This window comes from Cetorhinus maximus, unplaced genomic scaffold (assembly GCF_964194155.1).
Source record: "Cetorhinus maximus unplaced genomic scaffold, sCetMax3.hap1.1 HAP1_SCAFFOLD_991, whole genome shotgun sequence".
Lineage (NCBI taxonomy): Eukaryota > Metazoa > Chordata > Chondrichthyes > Lamniformes > Cetorhinidae > Cetorhinus > Cetorhinus maximus.
In genome coordinates this window covers 20,000-40,108 of record NW_027596933.1, presented here as the reverse complement: position 1 = coordinate 40,108, position 20,109 = coordinate 20,000, and the positions used below count along the sequence as shown (strand labels likewise).

Sequence of the window (20,109 nt, the reverse complement as noted above, 5' to 3'; positions counted from 1 at the left end):
TTATATTTTTCAACAAGCCTTTGATGTTTGCTGAGTAAATTGCATTTGTGTTACATAAGAATGTACAGGTCTGGAAAGACTACTGCAATACAAAGTTGTGTGAATTTAATTTAAAAATAAGCTATATTTTTTATACCTTTGGAAGGCACCAGTATTTTTTGTCATTAATTTTTGTCCAACAGTTAAAATTTAAATAGGTGGGCACTTCAAAAACTGATTTTTTTTTAGAAAGAATAATAGCTGAGGTTTTAAAAATTAAATTGGGGCCTCTTTTCTGCATGAATTTACTTTGTCATGTTTTTTGAGTTGCACTTCTTACGCCAACACTTTTAATGGCAAAATCGTTTGTTACCATTTATCTGTCATGCAGTATTTGCAGGCCTCTAGTCAACAATGTGACGTCATCCTCGATTTGTCATTGTTTTGTTTTTCACTTTGTTTTTGGGTGATCAGATGTATTTTCAGCCAACGGGTAAGAGGAGGAGAGGGATTTGGAAGCAGGACAGAGCTCATGGTGACAATGAGAGAGTGGAAAAAGATCAGTAGGTGAAAGGACTCCCCATAAACAATATGACAGGAAATCTACTTGTGTAATTTCAAAAAGGTTATAACCACAGTGACGTTCTTTTTATTGGTTAAGTGTTTAAGACTCTTTCTACTTTCAAATTGGTTACTTTCTGCTTTTATTATCATGGCTGTTATATTCCACAAAGGAGGTAATAATTTACAGAAGCTTGGACCAAGAAGAGACCAATCAGCCCAGCAGGTCTTTTGCTTTGAGTCCTCATGTGACTATCTCAACCAAGGATTTGTCACCAAAGATCTTTACGCTTGCTTCATAATCCCTTGTGAATTTTTTAAAATATTGTAATTCGTGGGATGCGGGTGATGCTGTTAAGGCCAGCGTTTAATGCCCACTCCTAATGCCCTGAGAAGTGGTGGTGAACCGCTTTCTTAATTATAACTGCTAGGCCATTTCAGAGGGCAGTTATGAGTCAACCACATTGCTCTGGGCCTGGAGTCACATATAAGACAGACCAGGTAAATGTGACAAAATTCCTTCTATGAAGGACAATCCGGTAATGACATGACCACCATTATTAATTAATGGACAGGAGAGAGAGGCAAATTGAACTTCTTTATCATCTCACCATCTGTCCATGTTTCTAATTGTTTTAAAACTAGATTATGGCGTGTTTCACCAAACCCTCAGTTTATGGGGTCCAATTTTATAAGTAACTCACAGCAAGGTCTGTTTATGATTAACTCAGAAGGTTGGTTTATTCACATATCTAACCCAGGGTGGGATGTTCGCAACCTTTCACACACGCATGTGCACACACTCAAACACGTATATACAGTAAGAGGGTGGAAAAGAGTATTACAAGTGTGGATAACAACAGTAAAAGCACCACAGAAATGAATATTGGTTCACATGATTTCCGGAATCCAGAAAGTCAAAGTCCAAAGGGGGATTCCTGTATGGAGAGGTTCCAATTCCAGCGGTTTCCTGGCTGAAGACAGCAGCACAAAATTCCTGTGAAGTGAGGGCAGTGCAGCAAGATGAGATTGATGTTCAGAGATGGTGGCCAGTGGCTTCTAGATGAACAGGTTTTAAGGAGTCCAAATTTGTTGTCGACTGCTTGGCCAGCCGAGAGTCCTGCTGTTCTTTTCAGGTTGGAGATAAATCAGCAGACTGGTCTGCTTCCGAGTTCTCAACTGTATAAAGAGATTTCAAAATGGCTACTCGAGTCAAGTGACCTCCTTCCTCCAAAATGATTTTAAAAGGGATGTTAACCTGGTCTCTAGGTCTGACTTTTGTTTTATGGCTTATAATGTCCCAGTCATTAACCTCTGAAAGAGTCACTATTCACATTGATGACCCTGTTTTAGGTAGCCATTGTTTTGATAGACCCTATGACTCTGCTAGCAAGATAAACTTATAAATGACACCCATTTCCTTTCAGTGGTCCCTTTTTGAAATGCACCTTGGCAGTCCCAGATGTGAGATCAGTCTGTTAGCATCTCTGCAGGACTAATGAGCTTCGATGTCTGCGAGCCCCTTGGTTTCATGATTATAATGTATTCTTGCAATGGGGTGTGAGATTCCACAAGGATGAAAGTGGGCCTCTCTCGTCCTTGTAACTGCTGTTGGAGATTTCCAGCACAGACTCAAGGGGCAGAATGGCCTATTCCTCCTTGTTCGTATGGCCAATCTTGTAAGTGATGTGACTTGTAGCAGACATATTTTGGTTAGGCAAAAGTCCATTTTAAAAATAGCAAAAATGAATAAAGTTTGATGTACACAGTTTTTGATTTTTACATGGATTAATGACATGTCAGTAAAACCAGTTTTTAATTCCATGTTTATTTAGTTAACTAAATTTATATTCCCCAGCTGCCATGGTGTGATTTGAACTGGTCTCTCTCTCGATCATTGGTCCAGGCCTCTGGATTACTAAACCAGTGTCATAACCACTATACTGCATGCTCTTATATTGAATTAAGCACATTAATATAAAGTAAAAGTGAAAAAACTGCAGATGCTGGAATTCTCATTTATTAATGTCTCCTGTGACCCGCAATCCTTGGGCTTTTGTGTTCACTCTATTTCTGTTTAATTTTTCTAAATGTCTATCAAGTTTCCTTTTCTCCATGAAGTCAAGTTGAATTTACTGTTCTTTTCTTTCTGACTTAGTTCCCTGATAGCCTGAAGTCAGCTTGGTCACTCTTCTTCTCTGAATTATTTCCTGTGTCATTGATCATTCCCAAATGGTTTGCATTTTCCACCCTGTTATTGGAAGTTTTACTATTTGGAAGGTGCTTTATAAATGCAAATTGTTGTTACCTGTATGACTCGTGAACACTTAAATGTGGCAGTTGCTAAATAAATTGATGCCTTCATTGACTGACTGATACCGAGTATCATCTTTTGGTGTGGCCAGGTTAGGTGGGCCGAACCCCTCATGAAGTTTTAATGGTGTCTTCACTGCCTGACTGTATCCCCATGTTTTTTTTAACTTACAGGATGAGTGTGTCACTGGCTAGGCCAGAATTTATTGCCCATCCCTAATTGCTCTTGAAAAGGTAATGGTAAGCTGCTTTCTTGAACCGCTGCAGTCCACGTGGTATAGATGCACACACAGTGCTGTTGGGGAAGGAGTTCCAAGATTTTGTCCTAGCGACAGTGAAAGAATGGCGATACATTTCTAAGTCAGGATGGTGCGTTACTTGGAGGGGAACTTCCAGGTGGTGGTGTTCCTATGCATCTGCTGCCCTTGTCCTTCTAGATGGTAGCAGTTGTGGGTTTGGAAGGTGCTGTCTAAGGAGGTTTGGTGAATTCCTGTAGTGCATCTTGTAGATGGTACACACTGCTGTCACTGTGCACCGGTGGTGGAGATAGTGAATGCTTTTGTGTGGGTTGCCAATCAAGTGGGCTGCTTTGTCCTGGATAGTGTCAAGCATTTTGAGTAGTGTTGCGCTCACCCAGGTAAGTGGAGAGTATTCCATCACACTCCTGACTTGTGCCTTGTAGATGGTGGACCAGCTTTGGGGAGTCAGGAAGTGCGTTACTTGCCACAGGATTCCTAGCCTTTGACCTGCTCTTGTAGCCATAGTATTTATATGGCTAGTCCAGTTCAGTTTTTGGTCAGTGGTAATTCCCATGTTGATAGTGGGGGGATTCAGCAATGCCATTGAATGTTAAGGTGCGATGGTTTAGATTCTCTCTTGTTGGAGATGATCATTGCCTCGCACTTGTGTGGTGTGAATGTTACTTGCGACTTGTCAGCCCAAGCCTGGCTATTGCCCAGGTCTTGCTGCATTGGACCTGGAACTGCTTCAGTATCTAAGGAGTCGTCAACGGTGAACATTGTGCAATAGTCAGCGAACATCCCCACTTCTGCCCTTATGATGGAAGGAAGCTCATTGATGGAGCAGCTGAAAACGGTCGGGCCTAGGACACTACCCTGAGGAACTCCTGCAGTGATGTCCTGGAGCTGAGATGACTAACCTCCAACATCCACAACCATCTTCCTTTGTGCTAGGTATGACTCCAACCAGTGGAGAATTTCCCCCCTGATTCCCATTGACTCCAGTTTTGCTAAGGCTCCTTGATGCCACACTCAGTCATATGCTGCCTTGATGTCAAGGGCAGTCACTCTCACCTCACCTCTGGAATTAACCTCTTTTGTCCATGTTTGCTTAGGTCGATGCCGGGTAGTCTGTCTGGTTTCATTCCTTTTTATTGTAGCATTTTGATACAACTGAGTGGCTTGATAGGCCCTTTCAGAGGGCTACAGGTCAGAGGCTAGGAATCCTGCAGCAAGTAACTCACCTCCTGACTCCCCTAAGGCTGTCCACCATCTACAAGGTACAAGTCAGGACTGTGGTGGAATACTCTCCACTTGCCTAGATGAGTGCAGCTCTCACAACACTCGAGAAGCTTGACACCATCCAGGACAAAGCAGCCCGCTTGATTGGCACCACATCCACAAACATTCACTCCCTCCACCACTGACGCACAGAAGCAGCAGTGTGTACCATCTACAAGATTCACTTTGCCAGCACCTTCCAGATCCATGACCTCTACTATCTAGAAGGACAAAGGCAACAGACACTTGGTAACACCAGCACCTGGAAGTTCCCCTCCAAGCCGCTCACCATCCTGACATGGAAATATATCGCTGTCCCTTCACTGTCACTGGGTCAAAATCCTGGCACTCCCTTCCTCACAGCACTGTGGATGTACATACGCCACATGGACTGCAGTGGTTCAAAAAGGCAACTCACTGCCACCATCTCAAGGGCAATAAATGCTGGCCTAGCTGGCGATGCCCACATCCCGTAAAATGATTTTAAAAATATTACTGTAGATCTGGAGTCACATGGAGGCCAGACCAGGTGAGTACGGCAGCTTTCCACCCTAAAGGACATTAGTGAACCAGATGGGTTTTTACAACAATTAACAATGGCTTTGTAGTCACCATTAGACTTTTAATTCCAGATTTTTATTGAATTCAAATTCCACTATCTGCTGTGGTGGGATTCGGTCCAGGGTCCTAGAGCATTGCCCTGGGCCTCTGTGTTCCGAGTCCAGTGACAATATCACTAAGACACCACCTACCCACAATCCACTAGCCCATTACAAAATGGAACCCTTCATGTTGTACGCATGTCCAGTGTTTCTTGTTCTTAAATGCATCAAGTTACATTTATGTACGTTGAATCTATTTGCTGTTTTTGAAGCCATGTCCTTATTTGATTTAAACACGTTTGAAAATCATCAGTTTTCATAACTTAGCTGTATATTATTAGTGAATTTTATGATATTGCCATGTGATGGAACTTCACTGGTTATTGTTCCTGGGCTGCCAGCCATTCTGGCTTCTTTCGTGAAACCAATCTGTACCCTGAGTCTTTAATAATAGCATACATGAGAACTTTGCGACTTAAGGAGCAGGGGTACAGTTTCAGGAAGTTAGACTGTTTTAATAACATTTTTGTAGTGATTAAAGCCATAGAAGTAGTTTTCTATGAAATTAAATCCAGTTGATTTTATTTGTAATGTGGTAATAAAGGAATATATAATATATACCGGTCAAAAATTAGAAACCAAAATAATTGCCTCTTGTATTAATACATAGACTTTAATTTAAAATGCATATTCCATTCAACCAGAAGAGTTAAACCTTTTCAAGTGCACCTCGTTGCCCTGATTCATCCTCTGTGTGACTTTCAAAATACTACAGACTGACTTTATATAATTAATGAGAATATCTTTTGCGTTAAAAATAGAGTTTGCACTTGTCTATTCCACTCCCATTGCAGTCCAGACCAGTATATTGAAAAACTTTTGGTTTGCTGTATGTTCAGTGTAGCATTAGCCGGTTATTTTATTACTTGATGTTACATTCAGCATGCATTCACTTACTGTAAAGAATGTGTTTAAACGGGTAGGTCCTGGTTGCCTCAGAAAACAGTCTAAGTGCTGATTCAAAGTTGTTTCAATATTACACATTTAGACATAACACAATGGCAATACCGGCTGCAGCACTGCTACAGCTATACCTAACCTTCAGCTGATCCTGAAGGTCTCGCTGTGTAGAAATTGGGAGCATCAGCTTATATGGCATTGCTGCTTGATACACCTAAACGTTTGCCCCTGTGGGAGCAATCTATTGGATTGCGTGTCATAAGTATTCACTAGTAATGTGTATATGGTTACAGTGATTTTAACCTTCATTTTGTGTTGAAACAGATGTACAGAAGATGGCTGTCCACACAAGAAATTCTTCCACACCCGTTACCTGATGCGAATGCGTTTAACACCAGACTGTTCAAAAATGCTAATATCAACATCATCTGGTTATCTTCTAATTCTCCATGACCTTGATTTAACTCAGTCACTGGAAGTTTCCAATTACCGCAGTTTGAGAGGCAAACGTTCTGCTTCAAATACAGGTGAGTACGTTGAGCATTATGGCTTCCTTCTTCCAAAAGTTGCTGCCTTAAAATAACTTCTTTAATAGAATTTAGTCCTATTAATTTATATTTAGTTAAAGTTTAATAGTGAGTATCTTCTGTGGAGTACTGTGCTATGGAATAACTTCTTTGCCTGTTACTTGTCATACCATAAGGAAAAATCCCATGAGAATAACAGTATGAACAGTATTAACAAGCTGCCTTGTTTCTTCTCTACAAGAAATTCTCATATGTACAATGATGCTTTAATTACTTCCTAGTGATGACTAGTGATTGCAAGACAGTATCCCTGCTTTACCCCTGCAAGTCTTAGTGGACCAGAACTGAGTGTAATTGGACAAAGCTACCCCTCTCATTGATTAGGCAGCTCATTACGTAAAAGCTTAACTTGTATTCCTTTTTGAGAATGTGACTCCAATGGCAATGCAACATAAGGTGATACTTGCATTGTTAATGTTGCTATCCTGAGAGACATCACCTTGGAGTAAATATAATAACAAGTGAACTTGTTCATTCTTAAATTCCTATATTTGTTCGAAATGTTAGAGGAAGGATATTGCTTTTGGTTGGATTCTCTGATACTACTGGGATACAGTTAGTCCTCATTTAATGTTGCAGTTGTATTCCTGAGAAGTGCAACTTTAAGCAAAAGAACATGTAGTGAATTAGATTTTCCCATTACAACTAATGTAAAAACTGTAGTTAGGTTCTTTTGGACTTTCTCATCAGAGGAAAAAAAATAGGCTGACATTATATATTTTCCTAAATTTCTACATTTCTAAATGAAATAGCTGTTAAAATAAATTAAATTTATAAATATAAAAGGAATATATATGTAAATAAGATTATACTCATATCATTGATGGTTATGGAGCTTGTTCATGTATATTTCCGGAGTGAGGCTCCATCTAGTGGCAGAAGATGGCATTGGTGCTGGAGCAATTGAAGGAATTCCTGGTAGTGGTGGCAGATACTGGGAACTTCGGCAAAAGCTGATAGGAGGGGAAAGGACAGCTGAAGGACTTTCTGGTGTGGAGCTGCACTGACCCCAACAGTGCAGGGGAAAATTGTAAAATGTCATCCCACTCACCGGCTTCGGGGCACTGGGCGGTTTTTCCGGTGTTAACTTGGGAACAGAAGTTAATGTTGGACCTCCTCCAGGTCAACGGCAGATGAAAAGGTTCTGTGAGCTGTGGAGTGTGAGAGCAGTGCTCATTGGCTATATCTCGGCCGAGGGAGAGCAGACCAGTGAAAACCATGGGGATTGAGATTGCCATTAGGTACATTGTGAGATTATTTGTCAAGGTAAATCTCAGATCTTAGAGTCATGGAGTCATAGAGGTCTGCAGCACAGAAAAAGGCCCTTTGGCCCATCGAGTCCATGCCGGTCAAACAAGCACCTAACTATTCTAATCCCATTTTCCTGCACTAGGCCCATAGCCTTGTATGCCATGGCATCGCAAGTGCACAGCCAAATACTTATTAAATGTTATGAGGGTTTCTGCCTCTACCACCCTTTCAGGCAGTGAGTTCCAGATTCCCACCACCCTCTGGGTGAAAAAATTCTTCCTCACATCCCCTCTAAAGCTCCTGCCCCTTACCTTAAATCTATGCCTCCTGGTTATTGATCCCTCCACTAAGGGGAAAAGTTCCTCCTGTCTACCCTATCTATGCCCCTCATAATTTTATACACCTCAATCTCCACTGCTCCAGGGAAAATACCCCAGTCTATCCAATCTCTCCTCATAACTAAAACTCTCCACCCAGGCAACATCTTGGTAAATCTCCTCTGCATTCTCTCTAGTGCAATCACATCCTTCCTATAATGCGGATTCCAGAACTGCGCGCAATACTCTAGCTGTGGCTTAACCAGCATTTTATACAGTTCCAGCATAACCTCCCTACTCTTATATTCTATGCCTCAGCTAATAAAGGCAAGTATCCTATATGCCTTCTTAACTACCTTATCTACCTGTCCCGCTACCTTAAGGGACTGGTGGACATGCACACCAAGGTCCTTCTGATCCTCGGTACTTCCCAGGGTCCTACCATTCATCGTGTTTTCCCGTGCCTTGTTTGTCCTGCCCAAGTGCATCACCTCACGCTTATCTGGATTAAATTCCATTTGCCACTGATCAGCCCATCTGACCAGCCCGTCTATATCCTCCTGTAATCTAAGGCTATCCTCCTCACTATTTACCACCCCACGAATTTTTGTGTCATCTGCGAACTCACTGATCAACCCTCCTACATTCAAGTCTAAATCGTTTATATATACCACAAACAGCAAGGGACCTAACACCGATCCCTGTGGAACCTCACCGGACACAGGCATCCAGTCACAAAAACACCATCGACCATCACCCTCTGCTTCCTGCCACTCAGCCAATTCTGGACCCAACTTGCCAAATTGCCTTGGATCCCATGGGCTCTTACATTTGTTATCAGTCTCCCATGCGGGACCTTTATAAAAAGTCTTGCTGAAATCCAAGTAGACTACGTCAAATACATTGCCCTCATCTACACGCCTGGTCACCTCTTCAAAAAATTCAATCAAATTGGTCAGACATGACCTCTCCTTAACAAAACATGCTGACTGTCCTTGATTAATCCCTGCCTCTCCAAGTGTAGATTAATTCTGTCCCTCAGAATTGCTTCCAATAGTTTCCTCACCACTGAGGTTAGACCGACTGGCTTGTAGTTCCCTGGTTTATCCCTTCTTGAATAACGGTACCACATTGTCTGTCCTCCAGTCCTCTGGCACCTCTTCTGTGGCCAGAGAGGTATTGAAAATTATTGCCAGCGCCCCTGCTATCTCCTCCCTTGCCTCACTCAACAGCCTGGGATACATTTCATCCAGGCCTGGAGATTTATCTACTTTTAAGCCTGCCAGAGCACTTAGAACCTCCTCCATTCCTATGCTAATTTCTTTAATTATATCACAGCCCTTCTGCCTGATTTCCATACCCACGTCGTCCCTCTCACTTGTGAACACTGACACAAAGTATTCATTTAGAACCCTACCTACGTCTTCCGGCTCCACACACAAATTACCACTATGGTCTTTAATGGGCCCTACTCTTTCCCTAGTTATCCTCTTACTCTTAATGTACTTGTAAAATAACTTTGGATTTTCGTTTATTTTACCGGCCAATCTTTGTGTCATCTGCAAATTTCCCAATCGTACCCCCCAAGTTCACGTCCAAATCATTAATATATAACACAAACAGCAAGGGCCCCAACACCGAGCCCTGTGGAACACCACTTGAGACAACTTTCCATTCGCAAGGGCATCCATCAACCTTTGTTTCCTGTTACAAAGCCAACCTTTTATCCTGTTTGCTACATTACCCTGAATCCCATGGGCTTTTACTTTCCTGACCAATCTGCCATGTGGGACCTTGTCAAATGCCTTGCTAAAATCCATGTACACAACATCCACTGCACTACCTTCATCAACCCTTCTTGTCACTTCCTTAAAGAATTCAATCAAATTTGTGAGGCAAGACCTTCCTTTAACAAATCCATGCTGACCATCCCTGACTAGTCCATGCCTTTCCACATGACAGTTAATTCTATCTCTCAGGATTGATTCTAGTAATTTGCTCACCACCGATGTAAGACTAACTGGCCTATAATTGTATGGCATTTCCTTTGAACCCTTTTTAAACAATGGAACTATGTTTGCATTTCTCCAGTCCTCCAGTACCTCCCCTGTATCTAGTGAAGATTGGAAAATCATCCTCAGAGCATCTGCTATCTCCTCCCTGACTTCCTTCAGCAGCCTCGGAAGCAATCCATCTGCCCCTGGTGACTTATCAACTTTCAAGGATTTCAACCCTTCAAGTACTTCCTCTCTCTTTATGACTATCCCGTCCAATATCTCGCAGTGTTCCTCCTGGACTACTATATCTACATCCTCCCTTTCCTTTGTAAACACGGAGACAAAATATTCATTCAAAACCCTTCTCACAGCCTCTGCATCTACACACAAGTTTCCATCTTCATCTCTGATAGGTCCCACTTTTTCCTTAACTAACCTTTTAGCATTAATGTATTGGTAAAACACCTTTGGGTTATCTTTAACTTGCTAATCATTTTTCATGCCCTCTCTTTGATTTCCTTATTTCCTTTTTTACTTCGTCCCTGCACTTCCTATATTCATCTAGGCTATCTGCAGTGCTTAGTTCTTTGTGCCTATTGTACGCTTTCTTTTTCTGTTTGATCTTCCCCTGTATTCCTCTGGACAACCAGGGGGTCTAGATTTGGCAGTACCATTCTTCTTTTTGTAGGGGACATGTCTACTTTGTACAATTAGGATCTTGCTTTTTAGTGCTTCCCACTGGTTTTCCACTGTTTTATCCTCCAGCAGTGCTGTCCAGTCCACCTCAGCCAAGTCCCTTCTCATTTCTGCAAAATTTGCCTTCCCCCAGTTCAAGACTTTTACTCCTGCCTTATTTTATCTCTGTCCTTTTCCATGGTAATGCTAAATCTAACTGAATTGTGCTCACTGTCATCGATATGGTCGCCAACTGTCACTTCACCCACTTGCCCTTCTTCGTTCCCCAAGACTAGATCTAGAATTGCATCTCCTCTCGTTGGGTTTGTCACTAATTGATTGAAAAAGTTTTCCTGGACACACTGCATGAATTTTTCTCCCTCAGTGCCCCTTATATTGTTTGAATCCCAGTTGATATTAGGATAGTTGAAGTCTCCTACTATTATTGCCCTCTTGTCCTTACAAGCAGAAATTTGCCTACATATTTGTTCTTCTATCTCCCTTTCACTATTTGGGGGTCTGTAGTATACTCCCAGTAGTGTGACTGCCCCTTTTTTATTTCTGAGCTCAATCCATAAAGCCTTGTTTGTTGATCCATTTAATATATCATCCCTTCTCACCACTGGAATTATAATGAAACAACATTGACTGAGTCAACATCATGTGAGGAATTACACTAATTGGTTTTATAACATACCCACAGGTTACACTGGACCTGCCATCTAAATATTTAGTAAGTAAATATACCATTATTCATCCTTTAAATTAAAAAAAAACTCTGTTTGTTAAAGGAACCAGAGGCTTTAGAGCTTCCTTTTTGGCACAGCTGATGTCATACCCTGACACCCACACCATACCCCTGTATACAAGCCATCACATGAGAAATACATGGAGAGTAGAATTAGAAACATATATAGGGTCCTATCCCAGAAGTTTGAATCCTCCGACCTGTCTAACATCAAGGATACAACGGGTTCAGCAGCTCTGACAATTAAGAGGAAAGCTTGATAGACCTAATATGTTCTCTATGGTTAGCTCAAAGTTTTCTGAGACCATACCATTTTAATTAGCACAGAGAATGCAGGGCATAGAATGTAAAAGAAAAATTAGTCTTCTGAAATGCTATCAAATTCAGTTTTTCAAAACTGTCCAATAAAGCACAAGTGATAGACATAGCTAAGTGATTCACAATGAATGGATCAGATCTAAGCTCTGTAGTCCTGCCAAATCCAGTTGTGAATGGTGGTGGACAGTTAAACAACTCACTGGAGGAGGAGGCTCCACAAACGTCCCCATCCTCAATGAATGAGGAGCCCAACACAGCAGCGCAAAAGATAAGGCTGAAATGTTGCAACAATCTTTAGCCAGAAGTGCCGATTGGATGATCCATCTCAGCCTCCTCTGAAGTTGCCTAGCATCACAGATGCCAGCCTTCAGCTAATTCAATTCACTCCACGTAATATCAAGAAAAAGCTGAAGGCACTGGCCACTGCAAAGGCTATGGGTCCTGACAATATCCTGGCAATAGTACTGAAGACGTTTGCTCCAGAACTTGCCGTGCCCCTAGCCGAGCTATTTCGGTACAGCTGCAACGCTGGCATCCACCCGGCAATGTGGAAAATTGCCCAGGTATGTCCTGTACGCAAAAAGCAGGACAAATTGAACCTGGACAATTACTGCCCCATCAGTCTCCTCTCGATCATCAGTAAAGCGATGGAAAGGGTCATTAACAGTGCTATCAAACAGCATTTGCTTAGCGATAACCTGCTCACTGACACTCAGTTTGGGTTCTGCCGGGGTCACTCAGCTTCTGACCTCATTACAGCCTTGGTTCAAACATGGACAAAAGAGCTGAACTCCAGAGGTGAGGTGAGAGTGAAGTGATTGCCCTTGACATCAAGGCACCATTTGACTGAGTGTGGTACCAAGGAGCCCCAGCAAAACTGAAGTCAATAGGAATTGGGGAAAACTCTCCACTGGTTGGAGTCATATCCAGCACAAAGGAAGATGGTTGTGGTTGTTGGAGGTCAGTCATCTCAGATCCAGGACATCACTGCAGGAGTTCCTCAGGGTAGTGTCCTTGACCTAAATATCTTCAACTGCTTCATGAATGACCTTATCATAAGGTCAGAAATGGGGATGTTCGCTGGTTGTCCAATGTTCACCATTGATAACTCCTCAGATACTGAAGCAGTCCATGTCCAAATGCCGCAAGACCTGGAAAATATCCAGGCTTGAGCTGACGAGTGGCAAGTAACATTCGCACCACACAAGTGTCAGGCAATGACCACCTCCAACAAGAGAGAATCTAACTACCTCCCCTTGACGTTCAATGGTATTACCATTGCTGAATCCCCCACTATCAGCATCCTGTGGGTTACCATTGATCAGAAACTGAACTGGACTAGCCATATAAATACTTTGGCTGCAAGAGCAAGTCAGAGCTAGGAATCCTGTGACGAGTAACTCACCTGACTCCCCAAAGCTGGTCCACCATCTACAAGGCACAAGTCAGAGGTGTGATGGTATACTCTCCACTTGCCTGGATGAGTGCAGCTCCAACAACACTCGAAGTTTGACACCATCCAGAACAAAGCAACTGACTTGATTGGCACCACATCCACAAACATTCACTCTCTCCACCACCAACGAACAGTGGCAGCAGTGTATACCATCAGCAAGATGCACTACAGAAACACACCAAGGCTCCTTAGACAGCATCTTCCAAACCCACGACTCCTACCATCTAGAAAGACAAATGGAATAGACACATGGGAACACCAGCACCTGGAAGTTCCCCTCCAAGCCATTCACCATCCTGACTTGGAAATATGTCGCTGTTCTTCACTGCTGCTGGGTCAAAATCCTGGAACTCCCTCCCTAACAGCACTGTGGGTGTACCTACACCGCATGGACTGCAGTGGTTCAAGAAGGCAGCCCACCATCACCTTCTCAAGGGCAATTAGGGATGGGCATCAATGCTGGCCTATCCAGTGACGCCCACATCCCATTAATGAGTAAAAAAAATTGGAAAAACATTTTCTACATTTTTAGATTCAGATGATGAAAATGTAACGTGATGTGAAAAGAGCACTCATCACAGATCAATTTTGTTTGATGGGGAGTGACAGTTTGGTAATTTGTTTGAGTTACAATTCAGTCGGAAGATTGGTGAAAAACTATATTGTGCTTTGTATTTTTGGGGGCCAATTTTAAGTCCATCTACCTGGCAGAAAGTGGGGTAGATGGAGAGGCAATTAAATTTAACATTGTAGTTACCAACTCTGTTTCTGCAATGATGTGAAAGACCTAATTTGTAGACGGTCAGGATACCTACCTCAGCTTATTGGGGTTCTTTAAACATGCAGATAGGGTATAGTGGTACCCTCTGTGGATCACCACCTTGATGTGATGGAGAGGCTTGTGCACTCTGATACCTTGAGCAATGCCATTGTGAGCTCCATGCTCCTGGCAGATACACCTATGATTATAAGATTGGTTGGGGGAAGGGGAGAGGTGCCGGAGAAAGAGCATTGCCAAAAGTCCTCAGTGGCAGAATAGGGGAAAGAAGATTGTGCATCTCACTGGCTCCAAAAGTGGAAGAAGGCTGCAGTGGCAAAATGGCACTGGTTATCATGGTTGTACACATCACTGAAGCCTGACCACCAACTCATCAAAATCATGCCAACAATAATGACACCCCAAGGTCCCGATGTTAAAGTTGTGCACAGGCTTAATTTTTAAAAATCATTTCATGAGATGGCTAGGCCAGTATTTATTGCCTGTCCCTAGTTGCCCTTGAGAAGATGGTGGTGAGTCACTGCCTTGAACTACTACAGTTCATGTGGTTTAGGTACAGCCACTGTGCTATTAGGATGGGGAGTTCCAGGATTTTGACCTAGCCACAGTGGAGTCAAGATTGTATGTGGCTTGGAGGGGAACTTGCAGGTGGTGGTGTTTCCATGCATTTACTTCCCTAGTCCATTTCGGTGGCAGAGATTGCAGGTTTAGAAGGTGCTATTGATGGAACCATGGTGAGTTCCTGCGATGTGCCTTGTAGATTGTACACACTGTTGCCATTGTGTGTCGGTGGTGGAGGGAGTGAGTGTTTAAGATGGTGGATGGGGTGCCAGTCAAGTAGGCTGCTTTTTCCTGGATAGTGTCAATGATGTTTTGAGTGTTTTTGGAGTTCCACTCATCCAGGAAAGTGGGAGAGTACTTCATCACACTCCTGAATTGTGCCATGTAGATGGTGGACAGGCTTTAAGGAAACAGGTGAGTTACTCGCTGTAGAATTCCCAGCCTTTGACCTGTTCTTGTAGCTACTGTATTTATGGCTGGCCTAGTTTCTGGTCATTGGTAAGCCTCCAGGATGTTGATCATGGAGGATTCAGTGATGGTAATGCCATTGAATATCATGGGGAGATGGTTAGATTCTCTCTTGTTGGAGATGGTCATTACCTGGCACTTGTGTGGTACGAATATTGCTTGCTACTTATCAGCCCAAGTTTTAATGTTGCCTAGGTCTTGCTGCATATGGACATGGACTGCTTCAGAATGTGAGGAGTCGTGAATCATGCTCAACATTATGAAATCATCAACAAACATCCCCACTCCTGACCTTATGATGGAAGGATGGTCATTGATGTAACAGCTGATGTTAGTTGGGCCTAGGACACAACGCTTAGAAACTGATGTCCCGGGACAGAGATGATTGACCTCCACAATCACAGCCATCTTTCTTTGTGCTAGGTATGATGAACCAGTGGAGAGTTTTCCCCCGATTCCCATTGACTTGAGTTTTGCTAGGGCTTCTTGATGTCAAGGGCAGCCACTCCCACCGTTCAGCTCTTCTGCCCATATTTGGACCAAGGCTGTAATGAGGTCTGGAGCTGAGTGGCCATGGTGGAACCCAAACAGAGTATCAGCAAGCAGGCTATTGCTGAGTAAGTGCCACTTGTACTGTCGACAACCCCCTCCATCACTTTGCTGATTATTGAGAGTAGACTGATGGAGTGGTAATTGGCTGGTTTGGATTTGCCCTGCTTTTTGTCTACAGGACATACCTGGGTAAGTTTCCACGTTGTTGGGTAGATTCCATAGTTGTAGCCTTACTGGATCAGCTTGGCTAGGGTACAGCTACTTCTGTAGCACAAGTCTTCGGTATTATTGCAGAATGTTGTCAGGGCCCATAGACTTTGCAGTATCCAGTGCCTTCAACCATTTCTTGATATCACGTGGAGTGAACGGAATTGGTTGAAGACTGGCATCTGTGATGCTAGGGACCTCCGGAGGAGGCCGAGCTGGATCATCCACTTGACATCTTCAGCCAGAAGTGGTTGCAAATGCTTCAGACTTGTCTTTTGCACTGATGTGCTGGGCTCCCCCATCATTGAGGATGAGGATAATTGTGGAGCTCGCTCCTCCAGTGAGTTGTTTATTTGTCCACCGCCATTCACAGCTGGATGTGGCAGGATTGCAGAGCTTAGATCTGATTGCATTGGTTGTGGGATCGCTTAGCTCTGTCTATCGCATGCTGCTTCTGCTGTTTGGCATACAAGTAGTTCTGTGTTGTAGCTTCACCAGGCTGACACCTCATTTTTAGGTATGCGTGGCGCTGCTCCTGACATGCCCTCCTGCACTCTTCATTGAACAGGGTTGATCCCCCAGGGGATCTACCAATGTCCATTTGCCAATTCCTGTGACAATGGAGAATTGGCGACAAGGGCAGGGCCGTGAACCTGGGAGTCTCTGGTCAAGAATCTGCACACCGATGCATCAAGGTTGTAGGACACCTGTTTGGGGCAGGGGTGTGTTGGGTAGCAGCATCTGTGACTGAGCTGTCCTCTTCAGAATACCCTCTGCTCACCCCAAATGGTGTCCTAAAATAAGGTTCCACCTGGCTGGGGAAACACACCCTGTGGGAACACCATCTTTGTGGTCAAAGAAAGAAAATAGAAAATGCCGGAAAACCTCACCAAGCCTGGCAGCATCTGTGGGGAGAGAAACAGAGTTAACATTTTGAGTCTGTATGTCTCTTCAGAGCATTCTTTAAACAAAACTTTAAATTTTGCGACTTGGAATGTTAGAATACTCATGATTAATCTCAAGTGACTGTCTGGAAAGAAGAACTGCAGTCATATCACGTTGAATATCAAGATTCCAAATTGATTTCACTGCTCTCTGAGGAGCATCTGAAGGAACAAGAAGTGGAGGGGGAGGGCGCACCTATTGGAAAGGCTGCCAGTGGTCTTTGTGTCTGCGGAGTTCATTTTGCCATCCAGAATAAAATCTTGGACGCGCTGCCAGAACTCCCCAATTTTAAATAAAAGACTCAGGACACTTCACCTACTGCTGAACTCTAACCAAAATGTTACCGTCATCAGCGCTTATGCCCTTGATTCCAATGAAAATATTATGGAAAAATTCTTATCTGAGTTTGAAGCCCCCACTGCCATCCCAGAAGAAAAGATCATCCTTCTGGGTAACTTTAATGCTGTTAGTCTGACATCTAGAGCAGAACCATTGGGAGAAGCCAATGCAAATGACGCCTTCCTACTGACAAACTATGCTCAGCATGGCCTCATTATAACAAACAAACTCTCTTCTGTCAGAAGGACAAATACAAAACCACATGGAGGCATCCTGGATCATATCCTCCTGGGTTTGTAATTGTTTAAGTCAAAGATCTAAGTGATGTTTGTATCACTACCTTTGTAGGGGGACTGATGTCTGCTGGACAGATCATTGACCTGTTCAATCATGTTGAACATCCACCTAGCACCAAGACATTGCAAGAGCCAAATGTTCAAGAGGAAGAAGATCAAAGTCTCAGCCCTAAAACAACAAAGAGAGGAATTCCAAGTGCAAATAACGACCAATCTGGAAAATCTTCATACATCCAACTTAATCCCAGAGCAGTGGCATCAAATAATGTCAGCCATACTAGACTACTGTGCCCAAACCGTTAGATTTGAGCATCGTCATTACCAGGACTGGTTTGAGGAAAGTGATGCTTAAATATGTGGCTTCCTGGAACAAAAATGAGCAGTCTTCATTGCTTAGCAGAACAACTCAAAGTCACAAGTCAAGAAGGCAGCATTTCAACAGCTCAAGGCTGATGCCCAAGGACAAATCAGGAAGATAAAGGACGTGCAGTGGGAAGAGGGAGAGCCTGAGATCCAACAAGGTGCTGACTATCATGATATGCAAAGCTGTTTTGAAACCACGAAGACCATCTATAGACTAAGGTCAAATGAACAAAATCCCCTTCACTCAGAGTGGTGTTTCTCCTCTTCTTAAGGATGACAATGCCATCCATCAACTCTGAAAAGAACGGTTTCAACAGCTCATATATAAAAGCAAAAAACTGCGGATGCTGGAAATCCAAAACAAAAACAGAATTACCTGGAAAAACTCAGCAGGTCTGGCAGCATCGGCGGAGAAGAAAAGAGTTGACGTTTCGAGTCCTCATGACCCTTCAACAGAACTGAGTAATATTAGGAGAGGGGTGAAATATAAGCTGGTTTAAGGTGGGGGGGTGGGGGGAGAGAAGTTGGGTGGGGGGTGGGTGGTTGTAGGGACAAGCAAGCAGTTATAGGAGCAGATAATCAAAAGATGTCACAGACAGAGGAACAAAGAGGTGTTGAAGGTGGTGATATTATCTAAACGAATGTGCTAATTAAGAATGGATGGCAGGACACTTGAGGGTGTACCTTCTCTGCCGATGCTGCCAGACCTGCTGAGTTTTTCCAGGTAATTCTGGTTTCAACAGCTCCTCCATTGTAAAGCTGCAGTGCGATGTTTGCCAGCCTGTCCCCCAGTCCCCTGTGGTAGAATCTACAGGTGAACCACTACAAAAGGGAGAGCTGCAGCAAGCAATCAAACAGATGAAAAACGACAAAGCCTGTGACCCTGATGGCATTCCAGCTGAGGTCTTCAAAGCTGGTGGACATTTGCTCCAACCAAGACTCCATGTATTAATCCTACAGATTTGAAAAAAGACCACCCCCCCAAACCCCTGTTTACCTCAAGAATGCGGCAATTGTAAACATCTGCAAGAAGGGAGATAAATCATGCTATGGAAACTGTCAAGGTATTTCGCTCATATCCATAGTAGGGAAAATCCTGACACATTTTCCTGACACTCATTTTCACTTCTTGTGACTGAGGAAATCCTTCCAAAGATGCAACCTGGCTTTAAACATTCCAGAGGAACCTCTGACACAGACAAATCCAAGGAAAATGTCGAACAACACCAGGAATGTTTCTTTGCATTTATTGATCTGACCAAAGCGTTTGACTCATTAAATCGCAAGGCCCTGTGGATTGTGCTCCAAAGATTTGGATGTCCAAGAAACATCTTTGCAATCCTGCAACTACTTCATGATGATATGACTACAACTGTCTTCAATGGGAAGTTTGAATGGGCACCTTGAAAATCCAGACCGAGATCAAGCAAGACTGTGTTAGCACCCATGATATTTGCAATCTATCTGACGATGGCTTTTCACTTAATCAAAGATCAACAGCCCTCTGGTGTCAGTATTAAATACAGTCTAGATGTAAAACTTTTTAACCTCAGTTGCTTCCATGTAAAAGCTAAACTGACCACCATAAGCAGAAATGATCTTTTTGCAGATAATTGCAGTGTTCAATGCCCATTCTGCACCACTTTCAGTCTCTTCAATTCTACATACAGGAGACTTGGCCTGTCCTTGAATGTTGCCAAAACAAAACTTCTATCAACTCTCAGCTGGTCAGCCAAATGTTCCACCTCCCATTTATGCTGGAAAGACACTGGAATATCCAGGCGCTTTACACACCTCGGCAGTAACCCATCTCAAAAGGCTGCCATTGATGAGAAGATCGAGCACCGGATCAGCTGTGCCAGATCAGCCTTCTACAAGCTATGACAATGAGTATTTGACAACAAGTATTTGACAACAAGACCTCGAAGTCAACAAAAGTCCTTGTTGCCACCACACTTCTATACTGCAATGATACTTGAACTGTGTGTCAGCGACATATAAGAGCGCCAGAGAAATATTCCCCTTCAATGAGAGGGCTCTCGAACAAGCGCTAGCATCATTTCTGAAGCCAGCTCCGCAAGCATTTAGGCAAAACTCCTGCAAAATCAACGTCGATGGAATGGACACTCCCATGATGGCCGAAAAGTGCCACCCCCATCAAATCCTGTTTTGTCAACACTCAAATGGGCAACGTTCTGGGGAGAATAAAGAAAACGCTTCAAAGAGTCTTAACTTCAAGGAGAGCTTCATTGACGTTGATTTGGAGGAGCTTACTGCCAATTGTTCAAAATGGCAATGACTTGATCAACAAGCTGC

General features: G+C 43.2%; 1 protein-coding gene across 1 annotated transcript in view; it reads left to right on the top strand.

Moving 5' to 3' along the window:
* The window catches only part of wdr32 (WD repeat domain 32), a 51,760-nt gene that overhangs the window by 14,954 nt on the left and 16,697 nt on the right, over positions 1-20,109 (top strand). The window contains exon 4 of the mRNA XM_078536204.1: positions 6,260-6,462. Within this exon, the coding sequence (XP_078392330.1) occupies positions 6,260-6,462 (203 nt within the window). The remainder of the gene's footprint in view (positions 1-6,259; positions 6,463-20,109) is intronic.